At 43.3% G+C, this 22,367-nt stretch overlaps 1 protein-coding gene across 2 annotated transcripts; it reads right to left on the bottom strand.

Annotated features, from left to right (window-relative positions):
* Positions 1 to 451: 451 nt before the first annotated feature.
* LOC119735490 (retinoblastoma-binding protein 5-like) lies at positions 452 to 22,269 on the bottom strand. 2 transcript variants are annotated; one of them, XM_038209195.1, is made up of 15 exons: positions 22,144 to 22,269; positions 21,046 to 21,071; positions 19,321 to 19,346; positions 18,449 to 18,621; positions 17,675 to 17,815; positions 16,195 to 16,282; positions 14,345 to 14,416; positions 13,414 to 13,523; positions 11,302 to 11,474; positions 9,710 to 9,882; positions 9,432 to 9,549; positions 7,021 to 7,087; positions 3,326 to 3,425; positions 1,126 to 1,249; positions 452 to 645 (listed from the first exon to the last, which is right to left on the bottom strand). In XM_038209195.1, exons 2-15 carry the CDS (start codon positions 21,062 to 21,064, stop codon positions 512 to 514), a joined length of 1,518 nt encoding a protein of 505 aa, XP_038065123.1. In that variant the 5' UTR covers positions 21,065 to 21,071; positions 22,144 to 22,269; the 3' UTR covers positions 452 to 511. The 2 variants fall into 2 exon arrangements, with proteins under 2 accessions (XP_038065123.1, XP_038065122.1); XM_038209194.1 differs by having other exon boundaries at positions 21,046 to 21,075; positions 22,148 to 22,269.
* Positions 22,270 to 22,367: the final 98 nt, after the last annotated feature.

The raw sequence follows: 22,367 nt of genomic DNA, 5'->3' as shown, positions 1-22,367 counted from the left end.
GTTGCAGGCAAACTAACGGTGGTAAACTGCAGACAGAATTCCCGGCCATGGGGGCGGGGGGGGGGGGGGGGGGGGGGATTCAGTTGTGCTCCAAGCATATATGTCTCGGCAGTTAACAGATGGTTAGGCCAAAAAAAAAAAGTCTCCGGTTTATGGTATGGAGCTTGCCCAAAAAGTGGTGCGGCGACGCGGCTTTTTTTTTTTTTTTACCTGATTTTTTGCTTCAAATGTGTGCTGATGACTGCAAATGGTGCCCGACTAAACTTAGTGCAAATATATGGGAGTCCAGAGAGGCCACATAAAGCTTATTCTCGACCATAACCCAATCTAAAAACACGTAAAAATTGTGCAGCAACAGGATTCCAGTCAAACCAGTGAGTTTGGCGGTTTTGAGGCATCATCTTTCATTGAAAAAAAAACTTTTTCATTTTGCCGACGCGCATGGCTACGGCGACGCGCGCGCATACCAGAAACCGAAGACTTTTTTTTTTTGGCCTTAAGAAGCTCCTTCCTAATCATCCTGGTGTCTGTTGCGATGTTTTGATTTGCCACGTCTCCCGTCCTGGCCGCCCCTCTGTTTCCCGGGGGGTGGCCCTCGCCGTTTTGTCTTGCCGTCGCTTTTGTTGGACAGGAGAGGGTGGATTTCTGTAGAAAAGAAGTAGGAGAATAGCAATATACTCCACAAATACAGGCATGTCCACATAGCTGACGAAACCTGTTTCATTTCTACCATATTCACTCACGTGTTTGTAAGGTAAATCCGCCTCCTTATTTCCCTGAAGCCTATCAAGTCTACTACAGAACTGCACAGCACATCATAAAAAGAAATTTGAAAAAAAAAGTACATAGAATGTGTGCATTTCTATGAGAAGGTTTTCGGATAGCATTTGCGCACATTGGCTAACTGCGGTCTTAAATAGCTGCAGCCAGATGCTTTATACATAGGTCATGATAAATTACCCAGAATGCCATCCCCACTTCCTTGACAAGATTCTGTGAAGCTCATCAGCCCTTCCCAGTGCCCTGTTTGCAGGGTGGGGGGTACGAGCGAAGTCTGTACCGGCTTTTAAAATTAAAAAAAGGTTTGGTTTGTCTGTTTATTACTTTTACGAATCCCATACTTACCATCAGCAGCTTCGCCGTGCAGTTCAATATCTAACACTTTGACTTTCTTCTTCTTCGGTGACAGCAGGGCGGATTCCTTCGGTGCTGCTCGTTTCTGTGTCTCGGCCTGTGGTGGCTCATCCGTCTTCATACAAAGACACACAACAGAATTAAAGGAGTGAAGTTGAAGTGAATTTTTGTTAAACTTAGGCGTGTGGTAGCGTTTGTTACTTCTTTTGAATTTTCATCAATCCAATGATATATTTGGAAACATTAATAACTTTTCTTTCTTTTTGCAATGTTAGACTCCAACCACAGGTTGGCAAAGAAAGCTTTATACCTACCGTAATTTTCGGAATATAAGCCGCGCGGCGTATAAGCCGCAGCACGCAAAAATCTGCAAATTAAGATTTGAAGTCGGCGTATAAGCCGCACCGGCGTATAAGCCGCACCAACCGCAGCGGTTCAATTTTGTAAGGCCTCTAAATTCTAGTCAAAATGCTCTGAACCAGTTCCATTTACACTACGAAAGCTATAAAAGGGCCACATAAGTTATGTCAAATCATTTACAGTCGATTACTCTTACAAACAAATATGGAAATTGATGATGAGAAATAAAAAACGGGAATTGCTGCCGGCTGGCTCGTCAGTGAGCCTGTGCCGGCGACTGACAACATTTTCCCCCAGCACTTGAGAGAGTATGCAACCCACCATGTGTTGTCTGACTGGAGCGCTACAAATCCTGCTTTGTGGCAACAGATGCTGAGTTGTTTTGTCCTAAAGGATAAACAAGTCCGTTTTTACAGCAAAACTTATCAAATTGTTGTGATTACTAACGAGTAGTAACGTCAAATTCAAGTTTGGATCGTAACACGATGCTGAGATTTTTATGGACGAATCCATTAATTTCGTAAGGGGTGATTTCACCCCTGTTTTGAGTTTTACATCGTTTCTTGAATACATTTCAAGAAAAAAAATTATATTGTGACGTTGAACAACTGATTATCAAATAAAGAAATGTTTCAAACTCCATAAAAAGTATTAGTTGTCTTTTTTCTTTTTTTAAACAGGGGAAATATTGGTAATTATTGTTCCCAAGAAAGTGCACCCCTTTATTACCACAAATGGTGTGGTCCATGGGGAATCCATTCAGCATGCATGCAGCATATGCAGCATCACGTACGTACGGCCGGTTGTCGATGTCCAAGGGACAGCTTTCACTAGTCGTACTTTTTACCGCTCAGTACCTTTTTGTGGGACGTGCTTTCGGTTTGTTAATGACTTTCTTAATTGATAATTATTTCAGCAACACATCTCTTCTTGTACCAGTACATTAAATACACATGTAAATGTCATTTTTATTCTTCAAGTCTCGGCGTATAAACCGCCCTGTGTATAAGCTGCAGTAAACATTTTCATGGGCAAATTCAATGTATAAGCCGCGGCTTATATTCCGAAAATTACGGTACATGTACATAAAGTACTGAATTTTTTTTTATTTAACCATTTTGCACCAGAGGCTGTGCGTGATAACATGCACTGACTGTTTTTGTGCACAGGCACAGCTGACAGATTAAGACGTCAAGATTGCCTCCACTCGCCTCTGGGTGACATCTAAACACGCTAATCCCTTGTGCCTTTTGTACACACACACAATCCATGTAGTATGGGGAGGTGGACCGTGTGCTGACCGTTGTGTGCGCCATTGTGCGCAGCCTATTGTATAATTTACGCTCCAGTGCGCAGAGTATTGAAACATATGAGGTTTCAGCAAGAAATATCGTGCAAGAACTGTTGAAATTACTCTTGCGAATCAGTATTTGAGGTGTTTGGCTATATATCAGAAGCTGGCCGGGAAATATTGCCTTCTGAAAATTTCGAAATGTTTGGCAAGAATAAACCCGGCACGAAGTGGTTAATCGTCAAATAAATGGATTATTTATATGGGAATACATATGAATGTGCTTGGCCAGTTTTAAACGGGCCATTAGCGTCCAGGACCCTAGCCAGTGCACTGCAAGATGTGGCGCAGAATGCAGCAGTGTTTTACCATCGGTTGAAAACCACCCACATGACGAGCTCTCGACCAATAGGAATGGGTAAACTATCTCAGGTATTTATGAAGTTTTATTGAATCATTCGTAATAATTTAGCCTAATGTACATGTACACTTTGGAAGCTGCATTTATAGCAAAACCCAAGTCTGAATGGCTGAACTTACAGGGTCTATCGTGGGTGCCCAGGTGGGTTCCTCTGGTTCGTCTACTTCCGGAGAGATGGGGAGATACAGCAAGGCCCTCTCATCTTCTGCCTCCTCATCACTGGAAACAAAATCCAAAAAAACACACAGTAAGGCACAAACAAAAAATCTCCGGTTTCTGGTATGCGCGCGCGTCGCCGTAGTCATGCGCGTCGGCAAAAAGAAAAAGTTTTTTTTTCAATGAAAGATGATGTCTCAAAACCGCCAAACTCACTGGTTTGACTGGAATCCTGCTGCTGCACAATTTTAACGTGTTTTTAGATTGGGTTATGGTCGAGAATAAGCTTTTTGTGGCCTCTCTGGACTCCCGTATATTAGCACTAAGTTTAGTCGGGCACCATTTGCAGTCATCAGCCGACATTTGAAGCAAAAAAATCAGGTAAAAAAAAAAAAAAGCCACGTCGCCGCACCACTTTTTGGGCAAGCTCCATACCAGAAACCGGAGACTTTTTTTGGGGGCCTAATGCAATCATTTCACGTGGCTACAGTGGTGTGTGTGGCAATAGTGTGCAGATAGTGTTAGCAGACAGGTTCTCAACACGCCGAAGTATGGTTAAAAAGGATAGTTGAAGTGTTGGACAAGCGGTGTGATAAAGTTGTGATAGTAATGAAGACATTTACAACTAGGGTTGCAAAAGTGAGGCACATATTGAGCAACTCCATGGAATATCTCAATGCCAAATTTAACCCTAACCGCCCTGAATCCTCCAAAATCCTTTTTGCAAATTGGAGGAATTTGCAGGATTGAGGTTACATGGCAAAAGTGCGTTGCTGATTTCGGAGTATGCACTGTGTCAAGGTCTTGGGCCGGACCTTGTGTTGTTTATGCTCAGCCGTGCATAAATTTAGTCCTTGATTATACTTGACAACCTCCGTACTGCTCCAGGATGTCACTGCCTCTGCCTCAGTCTATTGACAGTCATAGCTGGAGGATTTTGCAGGATTCAGGCAGTGGTCACCCCTCCATGGACCATATTCAAGAAATAACGGAAGAATTTGCAGGATTGAGGCTATATGCTATTTTTCCATGGGGCCAATTGGAGGAATTAGCAGGATTGAGGCTACATCCTAGCAAAAAGGCCTATGGAGTTAAGGTTAAAAACGAATTCCAGATTTGTTTTATTTTATTTTATGCAAATCAGTTATCACAAGGCCACAGGCCACTCGAGGTGTGGGCTACAGAGGAAAGTGTGGAAGAACCAGCCCCTCACACTGAAACAAGACAAGACAATCTAATTTCGTCACGGTATGAATAGGGTTGGGATGGGTAAACTTGCCCACTGCAAGCGTAGAAGTGTCATAGCCCAGGCTGGGCTTGAACCCAAAACCTGCAGAATAAGCCTGTTTGGTATTTCAACTGTGCATGTGCACAATGATATGGGACACGGGTCACTCGGGATAATTGAACGTTTTGAAGGCGCATGAACGCGTGTGCACGACGCTTGCCTATAAATTACCAGCAGTAACATCGCGTAACATCACGTCAGCGAAGTTATCCCGAATGACCATTGAAATACTGAACTGGCTTTAATAGGCCAAAAGAAAAAAATAATCGGTCTCTGGTCAGACCGAAGTTCCGGAATTGATGCGGCGACGCATTTTTTTTTTTGGTGGCTTTTTTTTTTTTCCAAGCTTGAATTGTACAGACAAGGTGGGTACTATTTTGCTTTTTTGTGTCCTCATTATACATTTGTGTCCTCCATAATTTGCCTTGGTGCCCTTTATCATTTGCCTTGGTGCAATTTCCCCATTCCTTGGTACACAAATTTGAGGCGGGGCGGCAATAGTGGGGCGCTGTTGCAGCTTCCGTGTTAATTTGAAGAAAAAAAAAGGTTGACACGCATGATTAAAGTTGACGCGCGCGCTGACCAGAGACCGAGTAATTTTTTTTTTTGGCCTTACTCGCAGACCACGAATTCAATGCACCAGAGCACTAGGCCCTGGCACTCCAAATACCACAAATGAAACGTGTACATACCATTTTCTAGCTTATTTTATCAAAATGAAGTTTATTTCTAACAATGTTCAACAGTTCAGCTCGGGTAGAGTGGCAAAGGATAGCATATAGCAGTGTTGTTGACTCGAGTCGCTGACTCGGACTTGAGTCGGACTTGAGTTGGACTTGAGTCGGACTCAAGTCACTATTTTTTTTACTTGAGACTTGAATTGACTTGGGGAAAAATGACTCGAGACTTGACTTGACTTGAAAAAATATGACTTGAGACTTGACTTGACTCGAATATATTTGACTTGCTGACATTAACACGTTTCTTAAAGTTACAAAAAACACAAACCGCTGGGCGTTTGTGCGCACTAGCATAATCGGTTGAAAAGAATGCAGATATACATAGCGAATAAGCAACCAGCACGCGATAGCTGGGCATCCTGAGCCTGCCACACGTCATGTACACGACTAGCACTATGCGTACAAGTTTGTGTCGTGCGTAGTCCGAGTACCATCCGTTGTTATAGTGCGGTCATTCCATAGAGACCATAGGCTACAGGTACACATTGAGTGGTTTACCGTAAGCGTGCTCAATGCACCTAGGGTTTAAAGCTACAGTCCATCATTTGTAATTAGTGCATTTTGTTCGTTTGAAGCAACAAAAGTGTTCAAAATCTAATGAAGGATACTGAACAACTTACTTGATGAAGTTTCAGCTCAGCTTCAGCTTTATATTCCAAGAAAAACAGCATTCTAGGATCTCAATTTCAAATCAAAAGTTGCTAAATCATATTTCGAATTGTTTTGAATTGCAGCTTTACGCGATGTCGCGCACTGATCCGAGGAATTATAGCAACCGCGCGCGCGCGCCTGTGCGTCGTTCCAATGCTTGTGCGCGCTGCGCCGAATAACAAAACGAACTACTAATTTAAATTTTCCTACGGTGCTTCTTAAGACGCACCGTTGGAAATGCCTTCTTTCGTTGATTTCTTCAAAATGACAGCTTGCCAGAAAGGATAATTTCACAGGGAGTTTAGTCCCCTTACTATCTTTCAACCAAGTATGTTTTTCAACAATAATTACGCCAGTTACTTTTTTGGATAGCTGCAAATGATGGACTCATGCTTTAAACGACTGGAAAACGGCTGCTACCCCCAATCCACCATAAAAAAAAAAAAATTCACATCATGCATTAAACGAAAACGTTTGGAAGGACATTTTGTCAGACGTCCTTCAAACATTCAACATGATGGAACAAGTTTGAAAATATTATATCAAAACGCGTTTTTAGAATCTTTAGAGACAAATAAGGTGTTTGAGAAAAGATGTTTGAAAAGTATGATATTTTTTTTTTATCTCCTTACATGATGCACGCGTTGATAAACCCCATTCCCATCTCTACTCTGGCTCCGTCGTCGAACACAAAAACTGGTTCCCGTACGTAGTATGTGCATTTAATATTTAAAAAAAATGACTCGAGACTTGACTTGACTTGAACAAAATTGACTTGGGACTTGACTTGACTTGTGAACGATTGACTCGAGACTTGACTATACTGGGAAAAAAATTGACTTGAGACTTTACTTGACCTGCTAAAGTTTGACTTGGGACTTGCCTTGGAGAGAATGACTTGGTTACAACTCTGGCATATAGTGTTGATTTTCGTTGAATTTGGTGTTGAATTGTGAATTTTACCAAAAAGAACACCCACCTGCTGAGGAAAGCAGCGATTGGTTCAACAGCAAGAACGTCTACCTCTTCATCTTCCACAGCAATATCTGAAAGAAACAAGAGAAGGTGATTCAACGACAGTCATCAGTACAGCAACTAAGCGCCGTCTCATTGGACTTGTGATGGACATGTGATGGACTTGTGATGGACTTGTGATGGACTTGTGATGGACATGTGATGGACATGTGATGGACTTGTGATGGACAAGTGATGGACTTGTGATGGACTTGTAATGGACATGTGATGGACTTGTGATGGACAAGTGATGGACTTGTGATGGACTTGTGATGGACATGTGATGGACTTGTGATGGACATGTGATGGACTTGTGATGGACTTGTGATGGACTTGTGATGGACTCGTGATGGACATGTGATGGACATGTGATGGACTTGTGATGGACTTGTGATGGACATGTGATGGACTTGTGATGGACTTGTGATGGACTTTTGTCATGGACTTGTGATGGACTTGTGATGGACTTGTGACAGACTTGTGACAGACTTTTGTCATGGACTTGTGATGGACTTGTGATGGACTTGTGATGGACTTTTGTCATGGACTTGTGATGGACTTGTGATGGACTTGTGACGGACTTGTGACGGACTTTTGTCATGGACTTGTGACGGACTTGTGATGGACTTGTGATGGACTTGTGAGGACTGTGACGGACTTTTGTCATGGACTTGCGATGGACTTGTGATGGACTTGTGATGGACTTTTGTCATGGACTTGCGATGGACTTGTGATGGACTTGTGACAGACTTGTGACAGACTTTTGTCATGGACTTGTGATGGACTTGTGATGGACTTGTGATGGACTTTTGTCATGGACTTGTGATGGACTTGTGATGGACTTGTGACGGACTTGTGACAGACTTTTGTCATGGACTTGTGATGGACTTGTGATGGACTTTTGTCATGGACTTGTGATGGACTTGTGATGGACTTGTGACGGACTTGTGACAGACTTTTGTCATGGACTTGTGATGGACTTGTGATGGACTTGTGAGGACTGTGACGGACTTGTGACGGACTTTTGTCATGGACTTGCGATGGACTTGTGATGGACTTGTGATGGACTTTTGTCATGGACTTGCGATGGACTTGTGATGGACTTGTGACAGACTTGTGACAGACTTTTGTCATGGACTTGTGATGGACTTGTGATGGACTTGTGATGGACTTTTGTCATGGACTTGTGATGGACTTGTGATGGACTTGTGACGGACTTGTGACAGACTTTTGTCATGGACTTGTGATGGACTTGTGATGGACTTGTGAGGACTGTGACGGACTTGTGACGGACTTTTGTCATGGACTTGTGATGGACATGTGATGGACTTGTGATGGACTTGTGATGGACTTGTGATGGACATGTGATGGACTTGTGATGGACTTGTGATGGACTTGTGATGGACATGTGACGGACTTTTGTCATGGACTTGTGACGGACTTGTGATGGACTTTTGTCATGGACTTGTGACGGACTTGTGATGGACTTGTGATGGACTTGTGATGGACTTGTGACGGACTTGTGACGGACTTGTGACGGACTTTTGTCATGGACTTGTGACGGACTTGTGATGGACTTGTGATGGACTTGTGATGGACTTGTGATGGACTTGTGACAGACTTGTGATGGACTTGTGATGGACTTGTGACAGACTTTTGTCATGGACTTGTGACGGACTTGTGATGGACTTGTGATGGACTTGTGATGGACTTTTGTCATGGACTTGTGATGGACTTGTGATGGACTTGTGATGGACTTGTGATGGACTTGTGATGGACTTGTGACGGACTTGTGATGGACTTGTGATGGACTTGTGATGGACTTGTGACAGACTTTTGTCATGGACTTGTGACGGACTTGTGATGGACTTGTGATGGACTTGTGATGGACTTTTGTCATGGACTTGTGATGGACTTGTGATGGACTTGTGATGGACTTGTGACGGACTTGTGACAGACTTTTGTCATGGACTTGTGATGGACTTGTGATGGACTTGTGATGGACTTGTGACGGACTTGTGACAGACTTTTGTCATGGACTTGTGATGGACTTGTGATGGACTTGTGATGGAGTTGTGATGGACCTATGATGAACTTGTGAGGACTTAAGCCCGGTTCATTCTCCACGCGAATGCGAATGCGAAGCGAATTTGATTTCATGACACGTTCGCTGCGAAATTAGCCCGAGTTGAAATGTGCTCAACTTTTACAAATTCGCAGCGCAAATACTTGACACGACGTCACAAATTCGCGTTCGCTTTCGCTTTCACGCCGAGTATGAACCGGGCTTCAGGATGGACATTTGATGGACTTGTGATGGACTTGTGTGACTTGTGATGGACTTCACTACAACACTATTCTATATTAGCGCCTTACCCACAGGATCCTCCACCGACTTGTCCTCATCTTCGATGTCAAATTCACTCTCTCGTTCATCGTATTCCACATTCTCGTCTAACTCCTTAAAGTCTGGGGCATAAGCACTCCAGTTTTCCTGCACAACACAGTCCAACAGTAATAACTTAATTTCTGATTTCAAAAGATATTGCTTGCTTTTCACATTTTTACCCATGTGATAATATTCAGACCAAAATATAACATGTTGTCAAGAATGAAGACTATTTCTCCAATCAAAACAGCCCTTAATTACTCACCACTTGGTTCTGGGCCCAGACGGAGACAACACCGCTTGAGACGGACGCTATGATTGGCCGGACTGGATGCCAGACCACATCCAATAGCAGCTCTCCCCTGGTGCCGTGCAGGATTTTCACCAGGTTGCCGTATTTCTTCTCCCAGATGTAGAGGGCGTGCTGCCTGGCTGACCCTGGAAAGAGAGAATAGCCGCGTTTGATTGACTTGACTATGGCTGGCAGTAACACACGGGTCTGTGGTTCTGTGCTTAACATTAACCCTCCTACTGTTTAACCCTAAAGGGGCCGGGGGGGGGCGGAATCCGCCCCCCCCCTCAACATTTTCCGCGATAGCTTCTAAAAAAATTTTTTTCGCGACCCGAGCTGTTATGACTTTTTAGCCTCGAGCTTTGCGCATCTTTTGATACCAAAAACATAAAAATCGGACCACGGGTTGGCCCGTAGCGAAAAATTTTCCGGCGCTACGCGCCGTGAAAACTGAATTTTCGCATATACGTCGTGTACACCGAGCAGAATTTCCATTCATACATATGAATAATTAATAAGCCATAATTCCGAAACCCTTTGACCTATAGTCATGAAATTTCTTGGGCATGTTAAGGAAGAGTTGCTCTATGCATGTGCTGAGTTTCAAAAATGTTCGTCACTCGATGGCCGAGATCTTAGGGGGGGGCGGAATCCCCCCCCCCCCCCCCCCCGGCTGAGAGATGGTCAAAATAACCCGGCCCCTTTAGGGTTAAACAGTCACAGACAGTCAAAAATTCCATCCACTTCCATGCCTTTTACATAGACTAGTCACAAACAGTAGGATCATATTTCAAGCAAACACTCTGACTAGTCAAATTCTATCAACAGACATGACAGACAAAAGCAGACAAAAAGACCCAGACAGCTTAACCGCTTCACTGCGCGCGGCAGCTTTCAAATTTGCAGGGCTCTGCGCTTGATCTGGTGTCGAATTCTGTCAAGCCAGCTAAGTATATTTTTGAATATTCATGATCCTACGTTTTCAGCTTTTACTATTACATTCTGATAAGTTGTCTCTACATAACCATATTAACACAGAGCACAATATCTTTAGCTTTAAAATGAACAATGAAATGTCGCATTTGTTTTATCAATTCTGGACCACATCTCTCAGAAACTTTTTGATGAAAGCCTAATTAAAAACCGAGATTTTGGTAAACGGCGTTCTCTTCGAAAAAGGTGTCACATTTGACGTTTATTTCCCGGGTAAATACTTCATCCATGACGACAAAAACTGCACAATACCATCTGTTATATCTTGAAGTATGTATTTTTTTAAACAATTTTGGTACAACTTTATCTTACATAAGGAGTGGTTTTGCTGAAAGTTTTATGAATATTTCCATTTTAGATGTCATGCACAAAAAACGACAAATGGCACACCTGGAACATTTGCGCTAAACATGCCAACGGGTATTAAGGCCCGTTATCACGCGGCCAACCAAATAAGGTAAGTCCGCTCAGGGCATTTTGTACTAGAGCTCAGTACAGGTGTTCATCCTTGTGTATAGGACAAGTGGTTACAGGCTGGCCCTATAGTCCAGCAACAAAAACACCACATTTACCAGCAACGATGTATTCTCCATCCCCCGAGAAGCAGCATTTCTTCCAGGGTGTTCTGTTGACCAGATCTTGCAGCTTCTGTATGGGTTCCGGCTCCCCGTCTTTACCACAGGCCAGTACCTCCCCACTCTCATAGACACGGATGATGCGGTCGGCTGTGTTGACTAGGAAACAGCTGTGCAAAAGAACATGTGACATACATGCGATCATCGTGGTAATCGTGTGATAAACAAGGGGGTCAACTTGTGCTACCATATGGCAATCAAGTGAAAAGCATGTGACATATGATCAGTATGTGATAAAATTCACCTAGAAGGAGCATGTGATAAGCATGTGACAGACAGGTAGTCAACATGTGCTCACCATATGGCAATCAAGGGAAAAGATTGTGACATATGATCAGTGTGTGTGAAGACCTCACCTAGAAGGAGTGTGACAAGACCTCACATAAAAGGAGCATGTGATAAGCATGTGACAGACATGTAGTCAACATGTGCTCATCATGTGGCAATCAGGAAAAAGCATGTGACATATGCTCAGTATATGATAAGATCTCACCTAGAAGGAACATGTGATAAGCATGTGACAGACATGTAGTCAACACGTGCTCACCATATGGCAATCAAGGGAAAAGCATGTGACATGTGATCAGTATATGATAAGACCTCACCTAGAAGGAGCATGTGATAAGCATGTGACAGACATGTAGTCAACATGTGCTCACCATATGGCACTCAAGGGAAAAGCAAGTGACATATGATCAGTGTGTGTCGAGACCTCACCTAGAAGGAGTGTGACAAGACCTCACATAAAAGGAGCATGTGATAAGCATGTGACAGACATGTAGTCATGTGCTCATCATATGCCAATCAGGAAAAAGCATGTGACATATGATCAGTATATGATAAGACCTCACCTACAAGGAGCATGTGATAAGCATGTGACAGACATGTTGTCAACATGTGCTCATCATGTGGCAATCAAGGGAAAAGCATGTGACATTTGATCAATAACTACCAAGAATCCTTGCACCTCAGATGTCCATGAATATCCATTTCGTACAAATGTGACCCAGACTTGGACTCGGACTTGATTAGAATGACTCATAACTCGGACGTGGACTTAAACCAAGTGACTCAAGACTCGGACTCAACCCAAGCAACTCGAGACTTGGACTCCGACTCGACTCAAGTGACTAAACTACAACACTGGTGTGCACTAGGCAAGAGTCTGCATATAGTCCCTACGACCCTGCGATATGTTTAACCCTTGGTTCAGACAGGCGTGCTAGAGTCGCGCCGATCCAAATTAAAGGCAAGATTTAAATTAAGTACATGAAAGGTTCGACGTCTGAAACAAATAGGAGCGACTAGACGCGCCAGATGGCGAAAGATCAACGGTCGGAGTCATTCAGAACAACTCAGGAGTGACTTGGTTTCAGACGTCGCTCTAGTCATGAGCTGAACTCAATGCAAATGTATTTAAATGTATGTAAATAAGTAGTGACCTTCAAAAATAAGGTTTTCTTTTTTGCAGATTTAATCCTTTCAAACACGAGATTTCTATGTCGTGTTACAGAGCAAAAAGTTACAATAAATGTACGTCCCACTGTCGCCCAATACAACACAAGATCCATTTTTTTAAAGTGGAAAACCGAGACTTCCAGTATCCATGTTGTACAGGCACGGTGCAGTCTTGAAATGCAAATTGTTCATGCGTGGCGCGGCGTGACGTGCAAGAGATAACGTGAGCGCACATGGCGTACGTGCTAGCTGTCTTCTTCGATACCTGTGCACTTCGCGCAGTACGCTCTCAATCAGCGTCGATTACGTATTCTACACTGCCAGGCGTTAGCGTAGTGAAGGAACACGCACACAGACCATACATCGACGCTGCACAATGCCGGCTTGTTGCTAAGATCCCGTGTTTGTTGGTTTGTACACAATACTCCAATGTATTAAGTTCGCCTGTCTGAAACCAAAATTCTAATACGGTCGAGCTGGAGTCGCTCCTAATCTATTTGGTTCGGCGCGACTCTGGAACGCCTGTCTGAACCAGGGGTTACTCATTTTTTTTTTGCAGAACAGCATACAGTCATCCACAAACTGACTTACTTGCCACGTCTAGCAAACTCTATGGATTTGATGGCCGTGGTATTGCTAGTGCCGGTCGTTACTTTGAAGGACGCGGCTAATTTCAGATTTTCAGTGGACACGACGAGAACCTGTGCATCATGAAGGAAAAAAAAACGATATGGCTTTAATCCTGAAATAAGATATGAGGGTTGTTTCACTAAGAATGCATGTATATTAGCTCATACTCTAGCACACCGTTATAGAGCGTGTGGTCCAATGGTTACGGTGTGTGACTCATGTGCGATGGTATGTGGGTTCAACCTCTGATCTCTATATGAAGACTGAATAGTGTACAGAGAAGTGTAAAGAAATCCTTTTAGGCCATACTGGGGAGACCGGTTGGTGTTTTAAATAAGGGACAAGTTGCCATCTCAGGCAGTTGTGATTCATCGTGGTCCACCTGTTTTACCTTTTGTCCACCGTCACCACTGGCCACGGGTCACAGTTTTTCAAACGTCGCGGTTCACTTTTTGAATACCGCAGTTCACTTTTTGTGACGTTTGGAAATATAATCATGACGGACACTTGTCCTTTCGAACATCATAATACATGTTTATGTGATCAAAATGCAAGTCAAATCTTGATACAGCGCACGCTGTATGTGCGCAGAACGTTCAGAACGTTAACTGGCGGCCATTTTTGGAAGATCGGGGGCGAACTGGTCAAAATGCAAGTTCAACTATGTGACTGGTGTATGGGAATCGACTATCTAGTCATAGAGATCAGTGGTTCAAACCCTGACAGGGGAACATGGTGCTAGTGTTCTTGGGCAAGACACTTTACAGCAATTGCCTCTCTCTGTAAACTTTTTAGTCAATCAATTATCATCAAGCATCAAGTGTGACTGCTATACCTTCCTAGGAAGTAAAGTCATAGAAAATCCTGAATTCAGTTGCTAAAAAACACTTACCTTCCCTTTAGCATTGCCCGTGTAGATGTATTGCCCTCTTCTGTCGAATGATGCCACAATATTAAGATCAAACTGGAAAAGGAAAACCAAAAAAGATCAACTTGCTGTGATGTCTAAAACAATTCACTCATTTAGGTTAACCCAACCCCTACAGTGACTTACTAGGAGCCTTCCTTACTCTTGACAATTCCAACACCATATGGTAAACTCTACACCCAAACTGTTAGACTCTGATTATGGTGATACATGTATGCCTGACCCCACGTATTTAAGGCGTAACCCGTTTAGTAGTGCACTACTCACTCCAACAGATTCCTACAAAACATACGGTTGGATTTTGATGGGTTGCGGATGGTTAGGGTTAATGTTTGTTTGGAAAAGTGTACATTTTTGTTTCAAAATAACACCAAAATACAGTGAAATCTCAACAAGTCAAACTCTGATAACTCAAGACAACTGTTAAGTCAAATAAAGAACCCATTGCCTTCAGTAGTATAACAATGATATACAACCCTGCTCAACTCAAAACTCTGCTTAAGTCAAATTTTGAACCTGTTCCATTGAGGTTTGACTTATCGAGATTTCACTGTATTAACTCTTTCAGCGCCAAAGTCGTACATGCACAAGGTATATTTGTTAATTTGAAATTGCCAACCTCGTACATGTACGAAATAATGTTCGTACTTATAATTGCCAAACCTCGTACGTGTACGAGGTAGAGTAAGCATGCTATCACAAGGGGGCCCTCTCGCTCTTTCTAATAGTATCATTTTCATTCAGGTACGACCTGTATTTATTTGTTTCATTCGAGTTCTTGCAAGAGGGCGCAGCACTGACACTGGTATTTTCTGCAAAAAGTGCGGAATTCCCCTGTGTGCAGGGCAGTGTTTCAGGGTGTATCACTATGAACGTGACTACTATTGACTTTCCAATGTACCAAGGATATACCAGAGAGCAACAACAACAAATTTAGTGAGTAAAACTTATTTACTTTTTAAAGTAGGATGTATTACGTTTAGAGTAATGGAATCATCAACAAAGAAGTTCACTTCTTACTTGAGAAAGTCGAGGAAAAAGTCCGAAAGACAAGGGCACCGTTCATGGTGCTTCAATCATGTCCATGATTCAACCACACAACTCCACTACTCCACTTGCATTCGTACGTGGGGAAAAATCAGGCATTGTCGTCTTTCTCTTTCAACAAATGCCAGTGAAATGTTTCGCTAATGCTCTCTGCGCTATCCTCGAGATAATCATCATGATTTTTAAAGCATTGCATTTTGTACAACTAAATCAGAAACCTCCGAAAATCGCACAACATAATGATTTTATCCACTGGATCGTTCACAAGGCTACCCGTTCCCGAACGGCCATGTGCTATAGCGGACGGTACGGTGAGGTACGTGCGTTGGCACCATTGCGTACAATACATATGCACGCACGTGCGACACAGTGATTTTTCCATGTCACCTGTCAATGTTAAACCTTTTGTCCAGCCGGAAAAGGCTCCGATCAGTGTTATGGCCTGTGTTTCTACCGTTGAAACACTCCAATAACGACTGGTGAAAGAGATTAAAACTACATTCGCGATGATTTTAACGTGCCATTTCCATCGACTTTTCATCGACATTTCTTCGAAATTATGATTGAAATAAAATAACATTTTGTGAAAAAATCGTTACAAAATCAAATTTTCTGGGACACATTGTAAGAAAATTGAAAATTTCGTTGGAAAATTCAAAAAGTCGGATTTCCGATTAAAATCGGAAACGTTTCATCTCTGCTGGGGAGGTGACATCACACTTTGGTGAGTACATTGTACTGCTCTCAAACGTAACCAAACAACTTACATCATCATCTGTCGGTACGACTGAGTAACTGCCGTCGATGTTGAGGATGATCGGTGCGTGCTTCATGGGACACACCAGGATCTTTGCTCTACAAAGCAACAGAATATAATTGTTGCTATTACAAGATGAAATTTTGCGTCGGGGTGATATAAATCAAATTAGGTTTTGCCCTTCACCGACGTTTAAACACTGTATACTCAGTGTGTTACCTCCCGAGTGAAAGTTGGAAAAAATCACTCGGGTGGGACTGGAACCCACGACCTCCTGCTTTCTAGTGCAGATGTCTTACCACACGACCACCGGGCTAACGGGATCGGTGGGCTGGTTCGAATCTGATGTACATAGAAGCGGGTACCGCATAAACTATTATAAGATGGAATTTTGCGTCGGGGTGATATAAATCAAATTAGGTTTTGCCCTTCACCGACGTTTAAACGCTGTATACTCGTGTGTTAATTGATGCTATTAGAGTACGCGAGTCAAGCTAAAATACGCAAGTCGAGTGGAAATTGCTGCGTGACAATGTGACATTGCCCGAAACGAACAGCAGGAAATATCGATCACACAGTGCTTGCATGCATGGGAGCATGTGAAATTGAATGCGCTGCGCTCTGTATGGGCACTGTGCAGTCCATAGGGACCAAGGAATTACTTTTCAAACTGCATCCTTTTTCATAAACTGTTGTCAATCTTGGACTATTTGCAGTCTTTGGTAGCAAACGGGGTATCAAAATGTTAGTGACAAAATTCCCCATATGTGATGCAATCAAGCTAAATGAGTCATTTGTCTGGACGTTTTATTTGGAGATACAGGCCAAAATAGGGCCACTTCATCACATCACTTCATCACATCTCTTGGTGTTCCAACTTCCATAATTTTTGAACTAAAGATGGTATCAGCATGTGGTTTTCACAGCAGTAATGCTGAAATTGTGCTCTTTTTAAAATCTGTAATAAAACAAAACTTGACCAGGGTCTACAAACGACTCATGTAGCTCAGTGTTTCCCCTGCCCATTCAAACGTGAGGCGGCCCACCTCGCTACTTTCAGTGACCACCTTGCTCAATTTCTGCCAATATCACCACCTCGCTGTGAAGATGTGCAATAATCAAAGGAATACTAATCGACAGATGTTCAGTTTGTGCACTTTATGAGCATTTTTCTTGATATCAAGAACTCACAATTTCAATGTGTACATGTAGATGGAATCATCGCACATTTTCGTGAGACTACGTTCTTGTCAGGTTGCCCGACTGCGTAAATTTAGTTTCAATCATCATTTTGAATTTTTACCACCTCCCTCAGTTCATTAGCCAGGGGAAACACTGATGTAGCTTGATCGCATCACATATGGGTTTATATAAATGACGTCACTGTAAGACGATCAGATTCAAAATTATGACCCTTCCAGTGAGTGTGGCCTTTTTTATTTTGCGATGTTTATTTCCTCAATGGACAGTAGATTGGATTTGCTACTCACTCGTTCCGTGGATGAAACTGAACTTTGAGCACCGGCGACGGGAACCGGTACCGCTGGTCACAATCGCTGCTCATCACGTCCCAGATAGAGATCATGTTGTCTGTGGAAGCACTCAGCAGCTTGTGGCCATTCCGACTCCAGCTAAAACAGATGTACAACATTACTAAATCACTTATTCATACTGATTAAAATTATCGACCAAAGAACCTCAACCTTCCTCAATCCTCTAAAATCATCCAGGCGGTTTTGGAGGATTTTGGAGGATTGAGGCTGAATGCAACAGTCAATTTTGGAGGATTGTGGAGGATTATGAGGGTACATGGACATTCAGTAATCGGTTGATTTTGGAGGATTGAGGCTGAATGCTGTTTGAAAAAGATGAGGCAGTGTGTATCCTTCATTTGAACATAAGTGCCAAATCTTAGAGTTTAGGTACTTTCCTGGAGATGGTCAGAGCATACATGTACTGACCAGAACGTGAAGTTTATACCTCTGGTTCTTTTCAGAACCATTATCTTAATTGAGAAATTATTCGCGCATGTTGTTTCTGCAAACCTTTCATTATTTAGTATCTCCACCATGCAAAGCCTCAAATCTTAACTTAAAAAGAGGATGATTTTCGAGGATTGAAATGAATGGATTTTGAGAGGCAGGGCGGTTGGAGGATTTTCAAGAATTGAGGCAGTGTGTATCCTTCATTTGAACATAAGTGCCAAATTGTGGAGGAAAGACCTTCGCTCTGTCCCAGTCTTTGGAGTGATCCACTAAACTGACCTCACTGAGCAGACCGGGTGGACGTGTGCGCTGATGATCTTAGCAATGCCCCGGGTCAGGAAGTCCCAGATGACCACCCGACCGTCGTTGCAGCCCACAGCCAGTAGGGTGCCTCGTTTGTTGAAGGCGCAGGTCAGCGCCATGCTAATGCAATCCAAGGTGCCATCACTTTCCTGAAGATTTGGAGAAATCAACAGTAGCAGACTTGGTCATCGTGTCATTTAGGCCACCTCTTATGTTTTACAAGTTCCGTTCATAAATAAAAAACTGACATTCTAGTCTTTGCCTCATCAAACTTTAGAGAGTTCTGTGAGCCAAAGACTGAGTAAACTTGGCTTGAATTAGTTCTGCATGTTTTTTGTGGGGTGCTGTGGTCCAACGGTTACAGTGTTTGACTCGTGTGCCGTGGTACATGGGTTCGAATCCTGACCTTGAGAACATGGTGCTTGTGCTCATGAGCAAGGCACTTTACCATCATTGCTTCGTCCTTCGGATGGGACGTAAAGCCGCAGGTCTGGTGTGTAGGTAATGCACGTTAAAGAACCCAGTAGCACTTATCGCTAAGAGAAGGGGTTTGCCCTGGTGTTTCTGGCAGTGGCTGCAATATGCGCCGTAGCACCTTGTCAACCCTTATAAGGTGCTACATAATGGGTCTCATATTTCTCATAAACTTCATTTACCTGTCTTTAATAATAGACATAATTACCAGTGCCTTGAATACCTAATTGTTGGTAGATACGCATGCTATATAGGACTCCGAAATTATTATTATTATTATTACACTCAAGGTCCCAGTCTGGGGTTTCCCAAGCTACAAGAATTACACAGTTATAAACAGTTACATTCCATTGCAATCACTAACAGTTACTCACCTCTGGAAAGTTCTGTCCAAACGTCTCTGAAAAATTAGAAAAGTAAACACAAAGGCATTAGGCCTAAAGCAAAACTTAACTGCGTTCAGTGATGTGGTACATAATCAGTTTTTCGTCCCTTTCTGACTTTGCTTCAAAACTATATGGGGAGTTGTGAAAAAATCTCGGTAGGCATTTTAGTTTCTATTTAGCCTTTTCGCAAATCCAATGCCTGTGTGCACATCCTGATTTGCGATTTCGGGAGACAAACATTTTGAGAGACAAACAGTTTGTTACAATTGTGCAAAATCATCACTGGGTTCCAACGAAATCAAGTCAAGTTCTTGTTTTGAAGTAAATGCAAACTTTTGAATTTTTTTTACGACCCCATCATGATCATGTTTTGGATGCTCCAACTTTTGTGCGAGCAGCTGTGCAATAAACTTACGATCGATTTCACGCAACTTGGCATAGTTGTGCAACGTTTTAAATAATTTAAGGCAGTGTATATTTTGCCGGAGACGGCAAACCTTTAGTAAACGTTAGTTTGCCGGATATGCACTGAACATGCGCAGTTACTGTTTTTTTGTACTTAAACATTTTCCGGTGACAAGTTTTAGTCTGGTTCCATGCCAAAATTATCGTTGTTACCTCGTATTCACAAGATGGGATTCAGACCATTTTATAATTTCGGACTTTATTTCCCTTTTAAAAAAAATCCTCCAGAGCCACAAATCTGAAAAAGAAAATGTAATACTCTGCAAAAAATGTTTGAGACATGTTAAAATAATAAAAGAAGAATATTCTTATTTATTTGGGGATGAAAAAAAAAACTTGAAAATGTGGTGCGGTCGGAATCGAACGCGAGTCATCCCGCTTACTAGAGCCTTTGCTTAACCATTACACCAAACGTGCTACACAACTTTTGATGGGAATTTAATACATCTTATAATTCAGCCCTATTTTAAAGAGTACAGCGCCCTCTGTTGATATGGATTGCCGCCGGCAAACCTTTAGTAATCGTTAGTTTGCCGTCATTACCTCCGGCAAAATATCCACTATCATAATTTAAACATCTTGGATGAGGATAAAAACAGCATTTACAACGGCTGTTTGTGTGTGAATTTGTTCTTTCGCGAAACAGTCGTTGGATCACCTCAGCCCGCCATTTTGAAAATGATTTTGTCCCACTTTCTTTGGAATCGTTTGGCAACTCTAAAAATTATGTTACGAAAAATACGAGTAAAATAGAAATTCATTGTCTTCAAACATAAAGTTGTGAGTGTCTTGTATCAAGCTTTTTAAGTTGTGCAATAACGGGCTCTACGACGGTCCAGATTTGCTGGTAAAATATGTCATTTTCAGTCGCTACGCCACAACTTACGCCACATAAAATGATTGCGCAAGTTACCCCATAATCTACTGCGCAAGTCGTGAACTTACACACTATCATAAGTGAAATGTTGCGCAGCCTGAAATGTTGCGCAACTTACGCAAATGTGGCCCAAGCAGAGTTGTGCCATTGCATAAGGTTGCGTGAAATCGGCTGCTGGGCCAGCCGGGCATTATGTGCATGTAATAGGGGCGAGTTGCTTATTGTGTTAACGTTAATACGTCTTCTTAACCAACTCGCCCCACTATCACACACTGTGCTAAATAGTGGGGCGAGTTGGCTCAAGAAAGATAAACGTTGCGTTGGTAAGAAAAATGATGCGCGTTCAACACTAAGAAGAGAAAAGAACTTACCTAATAGCCCTAAATTCATTTTCAAAATGGGAGCAACTATAGAATGCAGGGCCACGCCGAAGCAAGGTTTTTTATTTTGCCTGGAGGCGTGGATGGAATAGGAGTAATAGATATGCAAACCTGCAAAAAAGTGCTAAGTACAGCGAAGGAATGCACTGCACTTGTCTTCAAAGCTTCTCATGAAGGATCGGAAGGGAGGGCGTGCTTGTAAATGTGTTGGGGGCACTGTCTGGAGCGGCGGAGGCGCGGAGTCTTGGAGTCGCAGAATCGCAGAGACGCGGGGCACTGGAGTGGCGGAGGCGCGGAGTCGCGGAGTCGCAGAGACGCGTACCGATAGAGGGCGCAATTCTCGGCGGAATCTTTTTGAGAACGAAGCATCCATATCCAATTTAAATGGGCGGGCCAATTAGGAAGGGGGGGAGGGCGACAGGGCACTGTCTGGAGTCGCGGAGGCGCGGAGTCGGGGAGTCGCAGAGTCACTTTAAATGGGCGGGCCAATTAGGAAGGGGGGGGAGGGCGACGGGGCACTGTCTGGAGTCGCGGAGGCGCGGAGTCGGGGAGTCGCAGAGTCACTTTAATTGGGCGGGCCAATTAGGAAGGGGGGGGAGGGCGACGGGGCACTGTCTGGAGTCGCGGAGGCGCGGAGTCGGGGAGTCGCAGAGTCACTTTAAATGGGCGGGCCAATTAGGAAGGGGGGGGAGGGCGACGGGGCACTGTCTGGAGTCGCGGAGGCGCGGGGTCGGGGAGTCGCAGAGTCACTTTAATTGGGCGGGCCAATTAGGAAGGGGGGGGGGAGGGCGACGGGGCACTGTCTGGAGTCGCGGAGGCGCGGAGTCGGGGAGTCGCAGAGTCACTTTAATTGGGCGGGCCAATTAGGAAGGGGGGGGAGGGCGACGGGGCACTGTCTCTCAGTGGTGGAGGCGCGGAGTCGCGGAGTCGCAGAGACGCGCACCGATAGAGGGCGCAATTTTCTGCGGCTCCACGACTCCACGATCGATTTTCAGAGGTAGGTCGACTGCGGTTCCACGCCTCCACGCAGCCGTACGGAGGCGCGGATGTAGAGTAAAGTGGCCCTGCATTCTATAGTTGTACCTCAAAATGGAATGCAAACGGTCATGTAATTCTACAAAGTTTTATACTCGTTCTTTTTGCAAAAATAAATAAAAGTCTTGCCGTCTCAATTTTTTTTTTGTCTGCACAGTCAAAGATGGCGGCATTTGAGGCCTTAACATCATTATAAACAAATTATTATCTTGTTCTTTTTCAAAACACCTTTGCTGTTTAAAAAAAATCCCAAAAATATTGTTTTAATTTAATATAAA

This window comes from Patiria miniata, unplaced genomic scaffold (assembly GCF_015706575.1).
Source record: "Patiria miniata isolate m_02_andy unplaced genomic scaffold, ASM1570657v1 HiC_scaffold_29, whole genome shotgun sequence".
NCBI lineage: Eukaryota > Metazoa > Echinodermata > Asteroidea > Valvatida > Asterinidae > Patiria > Patiria miniata.
The sequence above is the reverse complement of the archived record's forward strand: the minus strand, read 5'-3'. Positions and strand labels throughout refer to the sequence as shown.

Coding starts and splice junctions, on each gene's coding strand:
- LOC119735490 (XM_038209195.1), bottom strand. Junction 18,622..19,320: donor TTGGACAGAACTTTCCAGAG/GTGAGTAACTGT, acceptor CCAAATCTTCAG/GAAAGTGATGGCACCTTGGA. Junction 1,250..3,325: donor GGGCACCCACGATAGACCCT/GTAAGTTCAGCC, acceptor CTTTGTATGAAG/ACGGATGAGCCACCACAGGC.